Source organism: Zingiber officinale, chromosome 6A (assembly GCF_018446385.1).
Source record: "Zingiber officinale cultivar Zhangliang chromosome 6A, Zo_v1.1, whole genome shotgun sequence".
Lineage (NCBI taxonomy): Eukaryota > Viridiplantae > Streptophyta > Magnoliopsida > Zingiberales > Zingiberaceae > Zingiber > Zingiber officinale.
The window spans coordinates 37,783,409-37,805,377 of record NC_055997.1 but is presented as its reverse complement, the minus strand read 5'-3'; the positions used below and the strand labels follow the sequence as shown (position 1 = coordinate 37,805,377).

Genomic DNA, 21,969 nt, shown 5'->3' with positions numbered 1-21,969 from the left:
CACAAGACGAATCCTTCGAAAATCTAAAGATTATCGTAATGAGCTTCAGCAACAACTTGACAACCTTCCCTCATCATCCTCTTCATCTAACCATTTTTGTATGGTTATTAATAATACTGATGATGATGATTATATTAGCTATCTGCAATATTTAGCATTATAGGATTCCCCTTTCATTACTTCGGAAGAATTTACAAATCCTTTTGCGAAAGCGGGTGGGGAAGCTGATTGGGAAGCTAAGGCGGATGGTGTTAAGGCAGATGAATTTAATACAAAACATTGGGTGACTGACTATCCAATGCAAATTATTGCAGCAGGAGGAGCAGAAGAAGTCGAAGCTGAATGGATAAATGATTACCCAAATCTCAAGGCTCTAACGGAACAAATATACTCCACAGAGGCTGTATCACAATATCGACCTCCTATGGATACAACAATGAACCCTGTGGGATACCCTCCAACAGGGAGAACAAAGGTCGAGCCCGTCAGTATAGTACCCCCAATTGAACAAGGAAAAGGAAAAACTTTCAAAGGACGTGATACATCTGAATGGTGGAATTTACCATCTGAACATCAACAAACTGGCGCCATTCTGACTTTACCACCACAATTGGGTAAGCTAGAAGATGCAATTCTACGCTGGGAAGGTATAACTAAGAATGTAGTTGCCTTGCAGAATTTCACAGATAATCAGGACAAGGCCGACTTCATTGAAAACCTCCTGGGAGATGCAGAAAGACTAACGTGGATCCAATGGCGAATGGCCTACCCCGAAGAATATCAGGAGTTAGTAAACTCAGCAGAAGGAAGAAATGGTACTCAGAATATCTTAACCCAGATACGAAGGGTATTTATATTAGAAGATCATTTTCAAGGTTCCACTGACATGCAGGATAACGCTTACAGAGACCTTGAACGAATAACATGTTATAATATTAAAGATATTCTTCCTTTCATGAATGACTATATGAATTTGGCAGCAAAAACGGGGAGATTATTCACAGGAGCATAATTATCTGAGAAGTTCTGACTTTAACTACCAGGAGATCTGGGAAGAAGAATTAAAGCAGCATTCGAAGAAAAGTATCAAGGGAATACAATAGGAGTACACCCAAGGGTTCTCTTCGCATATAAATACCTGGAAGATGAATGCAAGAAAGCAGCCTTTAATAGATCATTAAAAGACTTATCTTTTTGCAACCAAATACCGATACCAAGATACTATCAGAAGAAAAGATGGTTTGGTGCAAGAAAGTCTACTACTTATAAAGGTAAACCCCACAACTCTCATGCTAGAATAGAAAAGAAGAAACACCTTATACGAAACAAGAAATGTAAATGTTTCCTATGCGGAGAGGAAGGGCATTTTGCAAGAGACTGCCCAAAAGAATACAGAAACACAAAACGGGTAGACATGTTTGAAGGACTAGAACTACCAGAAGATTATGAAATTATGTCTGTCCAAGAGGGAGATGAACCCTCCGATGCTATCTATAGCATATCTGAAGGAGAAGATCACCAGGTATTAATCAACGTCCATGAATCTTTGTTTGTGTTTATAGAAGAGAAAAATTGCTATATGATAGGAAAAGACAGTGGATGGCAACCTATGGTTCCTGTAACCAAAACTCAGCATGATTGCAATCATGTATGGATGCTTAATGACGAAATCACATACCCTTATGAAAGATGTTACTGTTGTAAGAGGATGACTATGCAGAAGCACAGAATGCATTGTGGGACCTGCAAAGTAACCTCATGTGGTATGTGTTCAAAACATTATTTCAACATTCCAATTCCTATTCAGCAGAATGCACCTGTACCATATAATCCTAGTAGCCTTGTCCAAGAACAACAAGCCTACATCAATTGGGCTGAAGCAGAAATGGCAAGACCTAAACAAGAAGTTGAGGCTTCTAAAGCACTCGTCGTTCTTCAAATTGAGCAGCTGAAGAAGGAATTCCAAATCAAAGAAGAAACACTGATAAGAGAAGCTTCTGCAGGCAAACTTGAAGTAGACACAGAGAATGAAGAACTACGCTTGAAGGTAGATCTCCTTGAGTTAGAAAACTCTGACCTTAAAAAGCAAATATCAAAAATACAGGATGAGGAAAACCATGAATAAGAAGAAGCTTATATGTTTATTACTGAAGGAAGGGAAGAGTAACTCTCAAATTCAGAGGTAATTTCCTCCATCAAAAAGGCAAATGGGTTTTTTAATCTAACAGTGGAACTTAGTATTCCAGGAGTAAAAGTTTTCAAAATTAATGCGATACTGGATACTGGAGCTACAACTTGTTGCATAGACCAAGCGGCAATACCACCTGAAGCTATGGAAGAAACTACATTTGTAGTTAACTTCAGTGGCATCAATTCCAAAATGACTGCCAACAAGAAGTTAAAGTATGGTAATATGAAGATTGGGGAGCATACATTCATAATACCATACACATATGCCTTTCCCCTAACAATTGGAGGCAACATCACGATGATAATAGGGTGTAACTTCATCCGATCACTATATGGAGGAATTCGAATCGAGGGAGATGAGGTAACCTTTTATAAGAACATTACTACCATAAAGGCTCAGCAAACTGTTGCTGCAGCACCCTCTCTAGAGGAATTGGAACTTGAAGAAGAGGAGTACCATCAAATTCAGGAGCAAATTTGCACGTGGCAATCAGGTACTCTGCTACAAGATCTTATTAAAGAATTAACTGATACTGGATATATTGGGGACAACCCAACAAAACATTGGGCCAAGAATAAAATTACATGCAAATTAGAAATCAAAAATCCTGACATGATTATTGAAGATAGGCCATTGAAGCATGTAACTCCCCAAATGCAAAAGTCCTTTAGTGCACACATGCTTATTGAAACCGATGGTTGTATGGAAGGATGGGGAGGCATATGCAAATGGAAGCTGCAGAAACATGATTCAAAGCTAGATGAAAAAATCTGCGCTTATGCTAGTGGTAAGTTTTCTCCACCAAAGTCCACAATTGATGCTGAGATTTACGCCGTGATGAACAGCCTGAATAGTTTCAAAATCTATTACTTAGACAAGGAGGAACTATTAATCAGAACAGACTGCCAGGCTATTATTAGTTTCTTCAATAAATTAGCACAAAACAAGCCTTCCCGTGTTAGATGGATAACTTTTACAGATTTTATCACTGGTCTTGGCATTCCTGTCCATTTTCAGCACATTGAAGGTAAAGATAATCTCCTAGCTGATGCATTGTCCCGATTACTCTGTGTCATTACAGACCCATAGATCCCTACGGAGAAGGATCTTCTCATCCTGAATCAGATGGAAGAAGCTTGGAAGCAACTCAGCTGCAAGCCAAATACAGCAGCATCCCATCACCTTGCGGGCCTTATCATGTCCTGGAGCAATACGAAGAATTGGCCCAGTCCAGCAAAAACAGAATCCTCCATTCAGAGGAACACCAGAAAAGAGCCCATATGGAGGACATTGAGTGGACAGCAGCAAGGAACGTCATCAATAGTATCAGAGAACTAGAGCTTATCTGCAGGGTTAAAGAAAATGACTTTAAACTCAGGAGCGCACAAAAACAAGGACTCTACTTCAAAGATGTCATTCCAGCTGTAACCAATGCCCAGGTTGAATTATTGGAAGCTTTCCTGAGGATGCAAAGCACTCTCCAGCGCATTAAAGATGAACCCACCATAAAAGGAAGCATGTGGTGAGCCCAATAAATCCAAAGGTACTTTATTCTCCGATGGATTGAGCCTCGGGGAGCCGTCCATCTATCTTTAGGGATAAGTATGCTGAGTCAGTATGCCCTGTAAAGTAGTAGATGCTGAGTCAGTATGTCCTATAAAGTAGCTAATAATGCATACTTTAGTTGTAGTGGGGAAAAAGAGATATAATCGGCTGAATGTTGATGGGGCCCAATGAGCACCCAGTTCTCCGATCAAACCTCTATATAACCCACAACCATTCTCATTGCAAGACACACAGCACATCTTGCTACAAGTCTTACTCTGAGAAAGCTTCACTTGCTAAGTTTGTAAGTCTTTTCTAAGATCTTAACTTGTAGTCTTGTATTCTCTAGTTCTTATACACTATCTTCAAGTTGAGATTTTATTTTTGAATCTTCCGCATTTTGGTATCAGAGCTAGTTTTATGGCTAATAACTAATTCTTAAAAAGGTATTTAGGGAACAGGTCCCTGAGATAAGTACTATTTCCTGAAATCTTTAAGAATATTTAACAATAACGGATGGCTTTCTTTAAAATTCAGGCTTAGTGAATTGCAACTGTTGATCAGTTATAGCTACGTCTGAGAGCATGTCTAGTGAATTGCAACTGTTGATCAGTTATAGCAAAAACATGAACTGATATAGTGTCCTATTAACTAATTTTCCTGAAAGACTATTGTTTTTAATTTTATTGTGATAAGGCGATCGGGGAACGACGGGTGGAATGCAAAAGAATAGGTCCTAACTTGGAAAACAAAGGCTGAAGGAAGCCACTTTTATCCAAGGGCACACCTATGTGAGCATGAAAACCTTTAGAACCCTCTAAGCTGTAAGCAATAGTATTATAAAAGATAGGAAAAGGAAAAGAAGTTATAATTGTTAAATGTCTAAACAATGGGAGGAAAAAATTCAGGAATGGTATACAAAATCTCATACCTCGAACCTAGAATACCTTGGTCTAGCAAAAGCAAGTAAAAAGCCAACTCAAGAAGAACTAGCTCATAACCTATCAGTTATTTATGACCGAGTTTGTCTATCTTGTAGGGTACACTTAAGAAATTTCAAACAAATTCAGGAGGAAATTGAGTTTCTTAAGGAAGAAAACAAAAAAGTTGGTCAAAAATTTAGCACATTTGACAAAAGTATCGTTAGAAAACAGGCCACTTACAGAAAGACAACTCAAAGAAGTAGTCTTAAACCTTGTTAGACAACCGAAAATAATTGAAGAACGAACTTTACAATTATCAGAAGAGTTAAAGAAAAAAACTTGATAGGGTTGAAACCCTGTTACATAAAATAGAGACTTGGACATCTTCATGAGCTATATAAATACTCCAGCCACAAATTCCTACAAAGAAGCTCTCCAAGCCACTGAAAGCCTAGAAGCACCTTCTTTAGGCTTTTGTAGACCATCGGAATACAAAGGGGCAATCAGTAGTTCTATAGCTACCATCAAGCAAGCAAATACTCAAATCCAGCTATTAGTCACTATTCTCGAGAAAATAGAGACCCTTGAGGAAAGATTGAAAAGGATAGAAGTTGTAATTCAGAAATCTGGAACACCTTTGTTACCAGAAGAAGTTATTCATAATCTGACAGAGAAGATTAAAAGTCTCAAAATAACAGAAAAACCAAAAGAACAAAAAGGACAACTAAGGGTGTTTATAGACCCTTTTACCTTATTCAGTGAAGCAAAGTCTAAAGAAAAGAAGTAAGCAATGACTGCTAGAGTAAGGTCACAAGAACCTCCTGTAACAACTCTCATCAGAAATACAATGGAGGAACAACAACCATTGTTTGAAGATCAAGTCAGAGAATACAGGCAGGGACAACGACGAAGATATAATGGCCAACGAAGACTCCAGAAAATAACTAGAAGTATTACGGGTCAAAGCTCTTCTAACAGAACATTAGAACAACAACTTGATCCGCAGGTACAATTGAGATTGTCCATGTAGGAAAGAGCATCAATAGTACCAGCTGAAGTACTATATCACTCAAGAAGGGACGATGCGCATCACAGAGTATATGTACATCGTTCGGAGGAAGCAATACTAGTCACTACCAATCAAGTGGATAGATCGCTGATACAGCCAGAAAGCTTCATGCAACTCCAGCGAAGTGGTATGCGTTTCATCCATATGGGGGTTATTCAAGTCAGGATACAAATACTCCACAGACAAGAAGAAGGTACACTTCTGTTAATTATCTTTCGAGATAACAGGTGGTAGGGAGACCAAGCCATTTTCGCCACAATGGAAGTTGATCTCACTCAAGGAAGTCAATTGGTATATGTGATACCTGACACTATGTTAACCATCTCAGATTTTTACATAAATATACAAATTTCCATTTAAGCCAGAGGCTATGAAGGCTGGCAAAATAGCGAAGCCAATATCTTGGTCACCAGAGGAATGGTTGGACGGCTATCCAACACCCCAAATGTTGGGTTCGCTTATGAAATTCAGAATGTCGTGGATTATCTTATCACCCATAGGGTAAGAGCGCTACCAGGGAGAAGATACAACACTCGAGAGCTTTTAGGGCAAAACTGGATTATCAATCAATCCAACATCAATATTCCAATGCAACCAATGGAGGTGAGCACTCGAAATCTACTAGATGGACGTATCTCTATACAATTTGATAATTATCAGGCGGCAATAGTAGCAGGGCAACCTCATTATAATCAACAAGATGAAGAGATCCCTTCTGATGAAGAAGAAGTTCATCATCAAATTATTGTTGTTCTTCTTGAAAACCCAGAAGAAATCTTAATGGTCAAGAGAATCAATAATTCAGCAATACTACCAAAAGGACAGACAGAAGGATCCGCTGGCTATGATCTAGCCATCAATCGAGAACAATTTGTCCCCAAAAAGGACAAAAGTCGCTTAACTACTGGTATCTGCATACAGATTCCAAGAGGAACTCATGCCAGAACAGCACCAAGGTCCAGCGCAGCTCTACGAGGACTTATTATTATGGGCGGAGTCGTTGATAAAGACTATCGAGGAGAGGTAAAAATCATTGCTTATAACCTCACTAATAAGCATATATATCTTCAGAAACATGAGTGTATTGCTCAGCTTATTCTTGAAAGAATAGCAACACCTGAGGTAATGGAGGTAACCCACTTGGAAACCACAGCGAGAGGAGTGCAAGGTTTCGGGTGGACCACAAATTTGGCTTACCCTTCTGAGGCCCCCTTACCAAAGGTATGTACACAGGAACAAGCACATCTGGAATGTCCAGGGTGTGCATATTGCCATGATGGAACAGAAACAGCATAGCCATATGAACTCTATGTGGCCCCTACACCAGGATATATTGATGACCAGGAATATATTGAGTATACTCCCATACCACAGAAACAGAAGCAAATAATTGATGAAATATTCAATGAGTATCAACACTTTCATCAAGAATCTGAATGGCTCAGAAGGAGAGCCATGACACCTGAAGATGATCCTATGGAGATAGCTATTTCCGACACAAGATGAATCCTCCGAAAATCTAAAGATTATCGTAATGAGCTTCAGCAACAACTTGACAACCTTCCCTCATCATCCTCTTCATCTAACCATTTTTGTATGGTTATTACTAATACTGATGATGATGATTATATTAGCTATCTGCAATATTTAGCATTACAGGATTCCCCTTTCATTACTTCGGAAGAATTTACAAATCCTTTTGCGAAAGCGGGTGGGGAAGCTGATTGGGAAGCTGAGGCGGATGCTGTTAAGGCGGATGAATTTAATACAAAATATTGGGTGACTGACTATCCAATGCAAATTATTGCAGCAGAAGACGTCGAAGCTGAATGGATAAATGATTACCCAAATCTCAAGGCTCTAACGGAACAAATATACTCCACAGAGGTTGTATCACAATATCGACCTCCTATGGATACAACAATGAACCCTGTGGGATACCCTCCAACAGGGAGAACAAAGGTCGAGCCGGTCATTATAGTACCCCTAATTGAACCAGGAAAAGGAAAAACTTTCAAAGGGCGTGATATATCTGAATGGTGGAATTTACCATCTGCACATCAACAAACTGGCGCCATTCTGACTTTACCAACACAATTGGGTAAAATAGAAGATGTATTTCTATGCTGGGAAGATATAACTAAGAATGAAGTTGCCTTGCAAAATTTCACAGATAATCAGGACAAGGCTGACTTCATTGAAAACCTCTTGGGAGAAGCAGAAAGACTAACGTGGATCCAATGGTGAATGGCCTACCCCGAAGAATATCAGGAGTTAGTAAACTCAGCAGAAGAAAGAAATGGTACTCAGAATATCTTATCCCAGATATGAAGGGTATTTATATTAGAAGATCCTTTTCAAGGTTCCACTGACATGCAGGATAACGCTTACAGAGACCTTGAACGAATAACATGTTATAATATTAAAGATATTCTTCCTTTCATGAATGACTATATGAATTTGGCAGCAAAAACGGGGAGATTATTCACAGGAGCAGAATTATCTGAGAAGTTCTGGCTTAAACTACCAGGAGATCTGGGAAGAAGAATTAAAGCAGCATTCGAAGAAAAGTATCAAGGGAATACAATAGGAGTACACCCAAGGGTTTTTTTCACATATAAATACCTGGAAGAAGAATGCAAGAAAGCAGCCTTTAATAGATCATTAAAAGACTTATCTTTCTGCAACCAAATACCGATACCTGGATACTATCAGAAGAAAGGAAGGTTTGGTGCAAGAAAGTCTACTACTTATAAAGGTAAACCCCACAACTCTCATGCTAGAATAGAAAAGAAGAAACACGTTATACGAAACAAGAAATGTAAATGTTTCCTATGCGGAGAGGAAGGGCATTTTGCAAGAGACTGCCCAAAAGAATATAGAAACACAAAACGGGTAGCCATGTTTGAAGGACTAGAACTACCAGAAGATTATGAAATTATGTCTGTCCAAGAGGGAGATGAACCCTTCGCTGCTCCAGAGCTCGGGCTTCCACATTCTTTTTATCTAGATCAGCGATAGTAGTGTTCTTCCGAGTGGTGGCGAGCTCAATCTTGCGATCATAAGTTTTGACCTGCTTGTCAAGCTTGTCCAACATATATGCCTGGTCGGCCGTCTTCTTCCTCTCGGCCTCTAACAGGTCCTTGGTTTTTGCGAGCTCCTTCTGCAGCTCGTCATAAGAAGGGCCTCGAGAAGAAGACGGGCCGCCCTGACTCTTCAACCTCTTCAGCTCCTCCTCCACCATAGCCAAGCGGTTGGCGACAGCAATTTCTTCCACCCATCTCTGATGTACGTAGGGGTGTTAAAATGCCGACCGGGAAGACTACATAAAAGAAAAGGAGTGAAGCTTACCCCTGTGGACTGCTGCATATGGTTGTCAGCCAGTTTGTCAAGTGGTATCATAGCTACACGGGCTCAGGCGTCCGCCCACATCTCAGCAAGGGGCCCCTTGATGGTGATCATATGTTCAGGAGCCGTCAGCCGATCTGACTCAGCCATAAACGCCTCGGTAGGGAGGTGCAGGGTGATCCTAATAGTGCGGCACCGGCCGGGAGTCGTATGAGCGGACGCCGAAGGATCGGAGGTTGGGCTGGACATTGTGGACAGAATGCCCGAGCGACGGACTCAGCGGGGTACAGGAGGAAGGGACCTGACCGACACCACTTCGATGGGGGTCGCGGGCGCATCCAGTTGAGAGGGGTCCGGTCGGAGGAGAGCGCCTCGACCGATGGCGCCTTACCGCGGGGAGATGTGGCGCCCGTCCGCTCGGATGCTTGCATTGCGGAGGTTGCCGAGCGGAGTGACAGCTCAACGCGTCATCTTTTCCTGTCGAGCAGGAGCTCGTCCTTCGGATCGGAGTCTTCCTCCCGAACGGTCGGTTCCTTGCTGGAGGTTACACCACCAGTCGCCTCCGCGGGCGAAGCCTGAGTGGTCGACTCCCCTGCATTCGTCTCGCTCTCACCCTCGTGAGAGCCGACCGGAGCGATGCCCAACTGCTCTATTTCCTTGGCCGCTACCGCCTCGAGCGCGACCGCTTTCTTCTTCAAGATCCCGAACAGCACGGACTCCATTACGATATTCGCTGCAAGGAAAAGAGAAGAAAATCAGTTAGAACTCAAGGCAAATGCACAAGTTTGTTTCTTACCAAAGCTGCTCGGGAGGGGGGTCCGGCTGGGACTCAAACCGAATATATACATCACTCCTTCAGGTAGGAGCTTGTTGATGTCGAGCTTCAGACTGGCTAGCATATTCGCTGCTTGGAGGTAGTTCGGTCGGGTCTTAAACTTTTTCAGCTCGGGGGAGGTGGGCGGTCTGACCTGCCATTTGGTCCGGAAAGGAAGCCGACCGAGGATACGAAGAAAAAAGTAGTTCTCTTTCCAATGTTTGTTGGAAGAGGGCAGTTTATCAAAAAAGACCAAACCAGGCCAAGCCTGAAACAGATAAGTGCCCGGCTCGGACTGCTTGGGATAATAGAAATAATAGAAAACTTCCGGGCGGAGGGGAATGTTGTGTATCTTAAATAAGACCACAACTCCGCACAGAAGGCGGAAAGTGTTGGGAACCAATTAGGCGAGCGGAATGCCAAAGAAGTTGCAAACTTCAACGATGAAGGGGTGGAGGGGAAACCGCATAACGACTACGAATTGGTCGCGGAAAAAACAGATAGTGCCGCGCGGAGGGTTATGTAGCCGAGCGGAAGGAGAAGGTAAAATCAATTTGAAATCAGAAGGGATGTCGAAAGAGTTAATCAGGCTCTCGGCATCGCGCCGATCGAACCACGACTCCATGGTGGTATACCATGGGCCGAGAGCGGGGTCCGCGGGCTGAGAAGAACTTGTCATCGCTGGAACAACAGAGGAGGCAGAAGTCGAATGGGAAAGCAAAGGTGCAAGCGAAAAAGATGAGCGAGACAGTACCCGAAAGACAAGAACGTAGCCAAGAACGAAAACACGGGAACCAACGAGAGAAAGGCAGAAGAACCTTACAGAAAAGATGATCGAAGGAAGAGGACGAGGGGTCGCCAAAATGCCGGGGAACAAGATCACCGGAGTGAGGAGCGCAAGGAGAGGCTTCTGAGCACGTGAAGGCAAAGATGTGGCGGTGGAAGGCGGCGAAAGCCTTATAAGGGTGGACTCGATCCGCCCAAGCCGTCAGATGCAGGTCACATAACCCGAGGCCTGCATCCAACCGTCCATTTCAAACCGACGGACGTCACATCGGGCATAAGGCGACGGTCGTACGATGACGTCAACATCACCACGTGGCACTCGGTCAGATGAAGGCATTTAATGAGCCTCATCACGAGGCAGAACCCGCGTGCTCAACCATAATAGCGGAGATTTGCATGCTTTTCGAGAAGATCCCGAGGACATCATCACAGGCCAATGGGGCAGCCCTCGGTAATTAGCCGACTGGCTCTATTCGACCCCATAGGGGCCGAGCGGAGGTACACTTTCGGGAGTGGTGGATCGGTTGTCGCTTGGCCAGACTCATAGTCCAGTCAGTCGAACTTAGTGCCTCCTTCGACTAGACTTGAGGAGGAGGCATGTGATCCGGTGATAAGGACGAGGGACCCTCATCCGCGGGAGGTCAGCGACACGTGGAGGTTAATGGTCAAGAGGGTCAATCCCAAGGTCGTGCTGAGCGGAGTGGCAGGCCGACCAAGCATCCGGCCGACCAGACATCTGGCCAAGGGTCTCCCGGACCGGACGAAAGACAGCCCGATCAAGGGTCGGGTTTCCGATGCTCAAGGTAAAAGGGTCTATGGGCCGGGCGGACATGCCGCTCGGCCGAGTCGGAGGACAATAAGGCGCAATTCCAACCGAGCACATGAGCAGGGCTTCCCAGAGGCCATGAGCGCCGAGCGGCTGGTCCGCTCGGCCCGGGAACAGGTAAGAGTGCTAGGAGACAAAAAGGGCAACTGGTAACTTCGTCCTCGAGACACCTGCCATCGACAAACAGCATGGTTGGCGTCCGGAATGGACAGAGTATCATACGGTGGAAGCTTCCACCGTCACATTCGGGATATGCTCGGACGATTGCGGAATGGCGTCATGCATGCTTTTCCGACATGACCTACTAAGGTATGTTGGGGGAAGCGTGCATGCATCGAGAAGCATGCCCGCGCCTCCCCGGGGTCCTATATAAGGACCCCCAGACTTCGACGGAGGTATGCAATTCTCATCACTGTAGCCACAGTAACGTTGCCTTGTTCTTCTTCGTTGCCTGACTTGAGCATCGGAGAGTCGTCGTCGAAAAACCCCTCCCGGCTCGGCTTCTTTGCAGGTCCGCCGGAGATCCACATCACCAGTCGAAGACAGCGGAAAGCATCACGTCCCCAGCGTCCATCGACTCAGCGATCGGACAGGATCACAGATCATCAACACTACAAAAAAACTGCTATTTAGGGACAAAATTTGGGACGAATTTGATAAAAAAATTCGTCGCAAATTTTTTTGTGACGAATTTTGGGACGAAAATATATTCGTCCCAAAAATGGTGTTGCAAAATGTTAGCGACAAACACATGATTTTCGTTGGAAATTTTTGCGACAAATTTAAATTTTCGTCGCAGAATTCGTTGCAAATCTGCAACGAACATTTATTCGTTGCAAATTTCATAATATTATATCTGCGACAAACATATACTTTTGTCCCAAATTTGCAACGAAAAATTTTCATCACAAAAAACATTGCCTAATTACAAATAACTAGAGAATCAATTTTTATTGAAAATTTGCGACAAAAACATATTTTCGTCCCAAATTTGGGACAAATTCAGATTCGTCGCAAATTTGGGACGAATCCAGATTCGTCGCAAATTTGGGACGTTAAAACACATCGAGCAGAAAAAAAAACTATTTGCGACGCATTTTGGGACGAATCTGAATTCGTCCCAAAAGTTGTTCCTAATTTGCGACGAAAAACTTAATTTTGTCCCAAATCTGCGACGAATTCTGGGACAAATCTTGATTCATCGCAAAAGCTTTTTCTTTTGCGACAAAAAACTAATTTTTGTCCCAAATCTGCGACGAAATTTGGGACGAATTTTACGATACATTCACGACAAAAATATATTTGTCGCAAAATTTGTCCCAAAAAAAAAATCCAGAAACTATTTTTTGATTTTTCTGTATTTCTGTTTACATATTACAATTACAACATCTTTAACAAATTATATCCAATACATCCATATACGACATCCAAAAAAATCATCTCGAACCTAAACACATCATATCCAACACATCCATAATCCATATATCTTATATCCAAACAAATCATCCCAAAACTAAACACATCATATTCATATATACAACTAACCAAAATCCAAACAAGTTCAACAACTCATAATATCAAACATGAAAGTTCTATAATAATCCAAACAACAAATGTAACAAGACATTCAAAAGAAAATAAAATACATATCATCATGTCTCAGGAGCTTCGGTCACCTTCCGTGCTTCTTTTCCTGCGTCAAATTACAAACAGACAATAAGTAACATTTATAATTAAAAAAATGTACCAAACATATTAATGATATTTGTATCTAACATTTATATACATGAATGAAATTTGTTACTAAGATTGTTTGTCATAGCATGCAAAGTATCATCATGATATAAAATGCAAAGTATCAATGTAAATTAAAGTTGTTTGCAATTCATATCCTTTGGTCAAGCCTCATGTTCATATATACAAATAACCAAAATTCAAACAACAAGTTCAACAAATTATCCCAAAACTAAACACATCATATTCATATATACAACTAATTCCATTGGAACAATTTTTATGTGATTTAATATCACCAGATCAGTGATTATTCTCATTGTTATATACCTTGATGATTACCAATCAACTTGCTAATATGCAATCATAATAGTATTCTTGTAAATTGGACTATATTTCCGTGTTTACTAAATTAAATATCTTGTTTCACGAATGTGAGGATCCTACAGTTTGACAAAAAAAAAGGATCTTGGAGCCCCATATGAGCAAGTAACTGTCATAGACTCAAATTATATACCTAAGGAGAAATTCAATAAATTTTAATAGGACTGTTGGCTTAAGGTTTCAATCCACATGCTAGCATCTTAATCTCTAATTGCATATCCTACCTTTTAATTTAAGATTCATCAATCTACTTAAATTTCTTCAAATATATATATATAACAATTTTGTTTAATCACCAGCATCCATATCTTCAAACAGGCTACAATAACATTCTGTTTTGCCAACATAATGTTGTACGTGAAGGTTCATAATTGAATCATTTTGCAATGAAATAAAATTAGGTAGACCTATAATTTTGAGTGTATAGTAAAAGTTCTATTTGATAATGAAATAAGTTATTTAGTCAAATTTCTCCTAAACCTCTTTAAGTTATTTATGCTTCAATGAAATCATTGTCAGCGACAAACAAGGGCATTCAAGGAGCTTCAAATAAGGAAATTGATAATGAAATAAGTACATTGATAATCCTTTTACTACTTGTGTGGTTAATTTTGTATAGTTAAATGTGTGTATAAGTGCTCTTAAAAAGAACACATCAGTACTCACATTAGTATATATTACATATATACTAATGTGATTATACTAGAACAAGATTTCCAGTCCCAACAAAAATAATAACAAAAATATAAATGCGGGTAAAAGAATTGAAAAAAGAACTCAAATCAATATTAGAGATAGTTACTCTATAAAAGGTTCAAAAGAATGATCACCAAATTAAACTAGTCACTGCATCAAAAAGATGACATAATTGTAACTCAAACATCAAAATTATACAAAGACAGCATGGAATTATTATAACACATCACAGTATAAGGTGTTCTAAAAAATAATCAAAAGAGCAAGGACATGAAGATACAAAGCTAAATTAATAATAATGTAGTAGAATTTGTTTGGCAGCGTTATCTTATATAGATAGCAAACATGACATAAGATGCAATGTATCAAGGTAAAATGAAAATATAGAATCAACTATAACATGGCATGAAAAAAATTCAAACATAAAATTTACCATAAATTTATCAAGAATCACCACCACCGCCATTATCATCATCACCGTCACCGGAAGGAATATGACTTGGAACAGAACTTAACTGAAGATGTCGCATAATAAAATCTTGTTGTCGGCGCATTTCTCTCATTTCTTCATCCCTATTCTTATAATGCCCTTCAACTGAGAAACCTCTTCAGTCAAGTTATGCATCTGCTGGGTATGTGAGGAGGAGGAAGAAGATATACGACCAACTCTATGGGTTCTGCTCAATGAACCCATTCCGAATATCTTTCCTCCCCTTTTTGGCCCCCCACTCGCCTGTAGCCATAAATTGAAATCACTACCAACAGACGGCTCAGACCCCTCAATATCAGAACTAGCAGAAGCTGAACATCTCTGTGCTACCTCTAACTCAACATATTTTTCCTGTATTATAAAAAAAAATAAAACAAATCTACAATAATAAAATTTTAGGAATGCAAGAGTATAAATTTAGAGCAGATACATTAATAATAGATTCTAAGTTATAAATTAAGATCCAAAGTTTATTCAAACCTTAATTGCTTTAGCTCTGTCCCCGCTCCAAGTCTTATCTTTTTTTCTGAAATGTGCAGGTGAAAGTATCTATAAAAGTAGGCTCCTTTCCCAATTCTTTGGTCTAAAAAAGATAATTAGAAATAAATAAATAGTGTAAAATAGATTAAGAAAATATTAGGAGAGTTAAAAAATTACCAATCTATGTCTATACTCATCCACATTGATAGAGCCTCCTGCATATGTCGCAGACAATTCTCCAGAATTAAAATATTGATTTATTTTATTCTGGTGACTTCTTTTTTTAAACTCCTCACTTTCCCAAAAATTTGAAATCCTTATCCAATTTTCCTCGGTGATGAATGGTGGTTTTTTACCCCTCGACTTTGCATGATTGAGTACATGACGAATGTGATCGCCACATTTTTTCATGAAAATCCTCTTTTTTTCCATCTCATCAATCATGTCCCAAGTGAATGATCGCTGCAATAGAAGAAAAATAAATATTTATATATTCACTTTTATTTAAGATATAAAATGATTGAGATATACCTTAAATTCACTCCACCATAGCTCTCTTGTCGGTGCTGGAGTACTTGTATAACTCATCGAGTCTCCTCTCCAATGGTTATTCACAATTCTATTAATCTCGTGAATAACACGGACAGAATTATCAAATCTATTATAAATTACAAAAAAAATTGTTAAATAATTAAAATAGTTAAAAAATGAAATAGTTTGATTCTACTTACGAATCTCCACAAGGGGATATAGGCTCTCGAGTGTCTAGCCTCTCAGCAACCGAGTGTCGAGAAGGAACGAAAGAGGGTACTGGCGACTCAATCGGTGAAGGTACTGTGGAAGGAGAAGGCACTGCCGAAGGAGAAGGTGATCCTGTAGAGTAAGGTACTGGCATAGATATATGCGATGGGACTGACATAGGTGTATGCGATGGTACTGGCATAGATGTATGCGACGGTGCTGCATCCTCTACTGGGGGTGTAGCAACAGTGTCTGCAGGTGCTGTAACTGGAGAGCTCCGTCTACGGCCACCCCGTCGAAACATATTCTGAAAATTCAAAAATATGATAAAGTAAATACAAATATTATGCTTAATGACTAATTTGAAAAAAAAAACTCACCATAATTCCTAAAAATAAGAGAGTGCACAAATCCCTGAGACGACGATGAGATATAAGTTCTAATCACCTATAGAAAAAACTACAGAGTATTAACATATAAAATATAAAAATGAAAAAATAAAATAATTATATACTAATTGAGACAGATTAACTAATTGAGCTATGAGTTTTGTAATTTGCAGATTAAAACTAAATCTGCTCCTAAAAATCAGTATCATATATAAAAATAAAATATCATAAAATTTATTTTATTAAGATAACAAAACTTACCCATTACAAAAAATCAAAGTCCTCATTGTCATTATCATCCTCGTCATCATCATCATCGTCGTCGTCGTCGTCGTCATCCTCCTCCTCCTCCTCCTCCTCCTCCTCCTCATCATCATCATCATCATCAATATCAATTTCAGTTGCATCTACGTTTATGACTACTCCGCTGGGATCTCGTAACGTTGGAATAATATATTCCTCAGTATGAAATGTATTTGTAACTTTCTCTTGTTGATAAGCAATGCCCTCCCAACGTTCCTCAATTTTTTTCCGTGCTTTCGTTTTACAAACGGCCCACCAATCAACTTTGTCACGTTTCAGACTAGGATATGAAGCATAGAAAACTTGAATTGCTTGCTGTGCCAACACAAATGGTTCATATTTCTTGTACAATCTCTTATGATTTATTTCAACCAAATTATATCGTGGATGCACCTTCATCCCTCTGATAGGGTCAAACCAACGACACATGAATAGAATTACTCGCATTTCTGGGCCAGGATATTCTATCTCTAAAATTTCATCCAGCAAACCATAAAAATCATTGCTTGCATCTCCATCATTGGATGACTTAACACAAACTCCACTATTCATTGTAGTTTTTCCCATTCCATAATTTTCAGTATGAAAATTATATCCATTTATGAAATAAGCTGGCCAAGTGCGTACCATTGCTTTTGGACCTCATGCCAGATGGATTAGAAATTCTTGCTGAAGGTTAGTTTGATTATCAAGAACCTAAATTCAAATACGACAATTATTACAAAATTCATAAGCTAAAACTAAATTTAAATAGACTACTTACATATGATTTGAACCATGGTGCAAATTCTTCTTGACATAAGCGATCAAATTGTTGTGTCGATAAATCAGAATATAAGTTTTCAAAAATCCTACGATAAAAAAAATTATAACTCTAAATGTTATGACATAAAAAATATAATATATATGTATATATACTAACTCATAAAATGATGATACTTCTGGACAATTCAGTAAAATATATGTATGGGATGCCCGCCATTCTTGACCAGTTAAATATCTCTGCTTACAGGGTCCACTTGATCGACCAAGGTAGTTAAAAATTGAGAATGAGTTTAAATTCGGATCAATAGGGCCTTCATCATTTCTTCTTGACCTTTGCCTTTTGCTCTGAACGTGAGGCTCAAAATAATATGATGCAAAAGTTGTCACTTTCTCAACAATGTATGCATTAACAATAGATGCTTCAACATGTGCCTTATTTTTGATTTTTTTCTTCAAATGATATAAGAATCTGATGATGATAAAAATAAATTGTATTAGATATTAATCTATAATTAAATTAGTAAATTTTTATGCATTCAGAGTATGGAAGTTTAGAAGAAAAAAAAATTTACCTTTCAAAAGGATACATCCATCGAAAATGAACAGGTCCTCCAACTTTGGCTTCATATGGCAAGTGAATTAAAAGATGTTCCATAGAATCAAAAAATGAAGGTGGAAATATCCTTTCCAAGTTACACAAAATTATTGGAATGTCTCTTTCTAATTTCTCCATGTGTGATTGTCTCAAAACTGTGGAGCATATATCATGTAGAAAAATGCTTAACTCTGTAATAGCACCCCATACAAAATTTGGTAAGAGTTCCCTAAAGGCAATAGGAATGAGTCTTTGCATGATTATATGACAGTCATGACTTTTCAAACCAATCAATTTACATTCTTTCATATCGACACATCTTCCAAGATTAGAGACATACCCATCTGGAAATTTTAATGATTTAATCCATTCACACACAACACGTCTCTGATCCTTATTCAATGTATAAACTGCCTTTGGCTTTGGTCCCCTACTATTTTCATCGACATCAAGAGTGGGTCTTTTACAAATGAGTCACATATCTTTTCTTGCATTCAAGTTGTCTTTGGTTTTTCCATTAATATCCATCACTGTATTTGTGAGATTATCAAAAACATTCTTCTCAATATGCATTACATTGAGATTATGATGAATCAAATGACTAAACCAATATGGCAAATCCCAAAATATACTCCGTTTAGTCCATTTATGTGTACTTCCATATTCATATGTTGTACCATGTGGCTCTTCAATAACAGATGAAAAGTTAACTACTCGCCACCAAATCTGTTCACCAGTTAATCTCAATGGTGGAGGGGTTCTTTCAATTTTATTCATAGTGAATTCATCTTTATTTCTTCTGAAAATATGATTTGGTCGTAAAAATTGTCTATGACAATCAAAATAACTCGGCTTTTTTCCATGTTTCAATCGGATTGACTTCGATCTCTCCATACATATTGGGCATCCTAATCTCCCAGCGGTACTCCAACCCGATAGCATACCATAAGCCGGAAAGTCATTTATGGTCCAAAGAAGAGCAGCTTTCATTATAAACATCTGATTAGTTTGAACATCATATGTAGGAAAACCTTCATCCCATAATTGTTTCAGTTCTTCAATCAGTGGTTGCATATAAATATCTATTAACTTTTTTGGATTTTGCGGTCCACGGACAACCAAAGTTAAAAACATATAGGGTGTTTTCATGCACATTCTAGGTGGAAGATTATACGGAGTTACGATAACTGGCCAACATGAATAATTTCTGCCTGATTTACCAAACGGAGCAAAACCATCAGCACACAGACCTAATCTAATGTTTCGAATCTCCTTTGAAAATTCTGGATATGTTCTATCAAAATTTTTCCATGCCTCTGCATCTGATGGATGACACATTAACCCCTCTTCTGTTTGATGATTTGCATGCCAAGTCATGTGTTCAGCAGTTGCCTTTGATGCATAAAGCCTTTGTAACCTAGGAGTTAAAGGCAAATAAAACATCTGACTGTATGATTTACGTCGTTGTTGATTCCTTCTAGTGCTCTTGTACCGATCTTGATTACAGAATTTACAAACATCTGCATCTGCATTATCTCCCCAATATAGCATACAACCATCTCTGCATACATCAATTCTTTCCACCGGAAGACCTAATTCTTTAATAAGTTTTTTCATACTATAAAAATCATTGGGCAATATATTATCATGCGGCAATGCCTCTTTAAAAGTTTGAACAAACTTATTAAAATAATCTTCCGACAAATTACACTCTGACTTGACATTCAACAGTCTTGCGGTGAGAGATAATTTCGTGTGAGTGTCACAACCAGCCCATAATGGTTCATCAGCAGCACTCAACACTTCTTGAAATTTAATATAGGTTTCATCAACACCTGGTACTTCTACCTCCTCCAATGGTGATGTATAAGTATTAAACATTTGTTCAACTGGTGGAGGATAACTAGAACTTGTACCATGCATGTCAGGATTGAAATTCTGGCCTGCTGCATCAATTATCATCCTCCGATATGGATTTAGTTGATTATAATAACTCTGATCACCACTAACTGAGATTTGTATATTTCGTTCATAATCCTCATCAGATATGAACGGCTCACCATGAGATGTCCAATTATAGTAATTCGGGGTAAATCCAAATCTACAAAGATGTTCTTCAACTTTATCAGAGGGTAAAAATTTACCATTATGACACTTTCTACACGGACACCTTATCTTATTGTCATCCATATACTCAACTTGACTACATGCAAAATTCATAAATTGTCTTAAGCCTGTGATAAACTCATCAGTTAAACCCCGACGGTTAGGCAAATTCTTGTTATACATCCAACTTCTTTCATTCTGCATTTTGTCTGTTTACAATAAATTACATTAATAAAAACTTCTAGACAACAAACTAATGGTAAATATGTAGCAAGTGAACATACATATGAAAATACTATATAACAACCAAAATAAAAACAAGAAATAGTACAATAGATAAATACAATATCATTATTACTATCATTATTAATAAACAAGTCTAAATACATATACCTGACAAAGGAGAACAACAATGAGCGTCTCTCCAAATTAAACCACGTCGGTGTACAAACCTACACAAGAAACAATAAAATTTTTACAATTGTATATAAGATTCAAAAACAATTATTGCCACCGACACCCACGGAAAGCAGCAGCCGACAAGAGCCGGCAACGACAGCCGGGGTCGGTAGCAGCAACTAGGAGCCAGCAGGGACTGCCAATGGCAGCACGAGACCGGCAACAGCCCCCCTAGGCGTCACAGGGGGCCGACATCCACCAAGGCAATGTCGCCAAGCGGGCGACAGTGGCCATCAGTGGCTGTCTGGCCCGGCAACAGCTGCTGACGGCAGAAGGAGACCGATATCAGCCCCCGAGGCATCACAGGGGAGGCGGCAACCGGCAAGCCAACGTCGCCAGGCGGTCGGCAACGACCCTTCGACCGGCAGCGGCCACCGAGGCCAGACAGCAGCATATAGGGGGCCGGAGATCCGTGCGTGCCGTGCAAGAAAAGCCGGCGCGACCAAGCAACGACCATCGCCTTACGCTCTAGTATGCTTGGGAAAAAAGAGGGGGAGAAATGAACTTTACCTGTTGGAGATCGTGGCCGGAATAGGGCAGAAGGTTCGCAGCCGCCGCACGAGCAGATGGAGAAGAGAAGAAAAAGAATTAGGGCACGGTAGGGATCGGGATTATTGTGATTTTTGCGACGAAATATAATTCGTTGCCAAGTTCGTCCCAAATTAGGGACGACCTCATAATTCGTCGCAAACTTTCTATTTTTTAAATGATACTTCAAAAAATTGATAGATGACCCTACAGTGACACGAAACAAGTTTTTATGGGTTCGTATCGTTCTCACCATCTTACTAGTGGGCCCAAACAAAATTTTTAACTAATATTCCGACATTTATAATTTTTGAATCAGGATTTTAATATTTATTACTCGTTCGGGTTAGAAAATTTATAAACGTCAGAATATTGATTAAAAATTTTGTTTGGGCCCACTAGTAAGATGAGGAGAACGATACGAACCCATAGAAACTTGTTTCGTGTCATTCCGAAATCTCTAGGGTCATCTTCCAAATTTTTAAAGTCTTACTTAAAAAAATAGAAATTTGCAACGAACTCGGGAATTCGTCCCAAATTAGGGACGAATTCCAAATTTCGTCCCAAAATTTCTTTTTTATTTTTTTTTAAATTGATACTTTAAAAAATTGATAGATGGCCCTAGAGAGCTCGGAATGACACGAAACAAGTTTCTATGGGTTCGTATCATTCTCACCAACTTACTAGTGGGCCCAAACAAAATTTTTAACTAGTATTCTGACGTATATAAATTTTTGAATCAAGATTTTAATATTAATTACTCGTTCGGATTAGAAAATTTATAAACATCAGAATAT

At 39.4% G+C, this 21,969-nt stretch overlaps 2 protein-coding genes across 4 annotated transcripts; both read right to left on the bottom strand.

The window, feature by feature from the left end:
* Nucleotides 1-12,963: 12,963 nt before the first annotated feature.
* Nucleotides 12,964-21,255, bottom strand: LOC121996295 (beta-mannanase/endoglucanase A-like). Its single transcript, XM_042550214.1, has 9 exons — nt 21,155-21,255; nt 20,579-20,637; nt 16,408-16,415; nt 16,018-16,334; nt 15,818-15,944; nt 15,464-15,748; nt 15,287-15,389; nt 14,750-15,157; nt 12,964-13,195 (listed from the first exon to the last, which is right to left on the bottom strand). Exons 3-7 carry the CDS (start codon nt 16,408-16,410, stop codon nt 15,321-15,323), a joined length of 801 nt encoding a protein of 266 aa, XP_042406148.1. The 5' UTR covers nt 16,411-16,415; nt 20,579-20,637; nt 21,155-21,255; the 3' UTR covers nt 12,964-13,195; nt 14,750-15,157; nt 15,287-15,320.
* On the bottom strand, nt 16,482-18,555 carry LOC121996294 (protein SIS2-like). Of its 3 annotated transcripts, XM_042550212.1 has the most exons (4): nt 18,057-18,555; nt 17,642-17,953; nt 17,483-17,570; nt 16,989-17,415 (listed from the first exon to the last, which is right to left on the bottom strand). In XM_042550212.1, exons 1-4 carry the CDS (start codon nt 18,386-18,388, stop codon nt 17,362-17,364), a joined length of 786 nt encoding a protein of 261 aa, XP_042406146.1. In that variant the 5' UTR covers nt 18,389-18,555; the 3' UTR covers nt 16,989-17,361. The 3 variants fall into 3 exon arrangements, with proteins under 3 accessions (XP_042406147.1, XP_042406146.1, XP_042406145.1); XM_042550213.1 differs by having other exon boundaries at nt 16,482-17,415; nt 17,483-17,953; XM_042550211.1 differs by having other exon boundaries at nt 17,483-17,953.
* Nucleotides 21,256-21,969: the final 714 nt, after the last annotated feature.

Coding starts and splice junctions, on each gene's coding strand:
- LOC121996295 (XM_042550214.1), bottom strand. Junction 15,749..15,817: donor TATGGTGGAGTGAATTTAAG/GTATATCTCAAT, acceptor CTTCTATTGCAG/CGATCATTCACTTGGGACAT. Junction 15,390..15,463: donor ATGAGTATAGACATAGATTG/GTAATTTTTTAA, acceptor TATCTTTTTTAG/ACCAAAGAATTGGGAAAGGA.
- LOC121996294 (XM_042550211.1), bottom strand. CDS start 18,388: ATGAAAGAATGTAAATTGATTGGTTTGAAAAGTCATGACTGTCATATA. Junction 17,954..18,056: donor TGGATGTATCCTTTTGAAAG/GTAAATTTTTTT, acceptor TATCATCATCAG/ATTCTTATATCATTTGAAGA. Junction 17,416..17,482: donor CACCATGGTTCAAATCATAT/GTAAGTAGTCTA, acceptor ATTTGAATTTAG/GTTCTTGATAATCAAACTAA.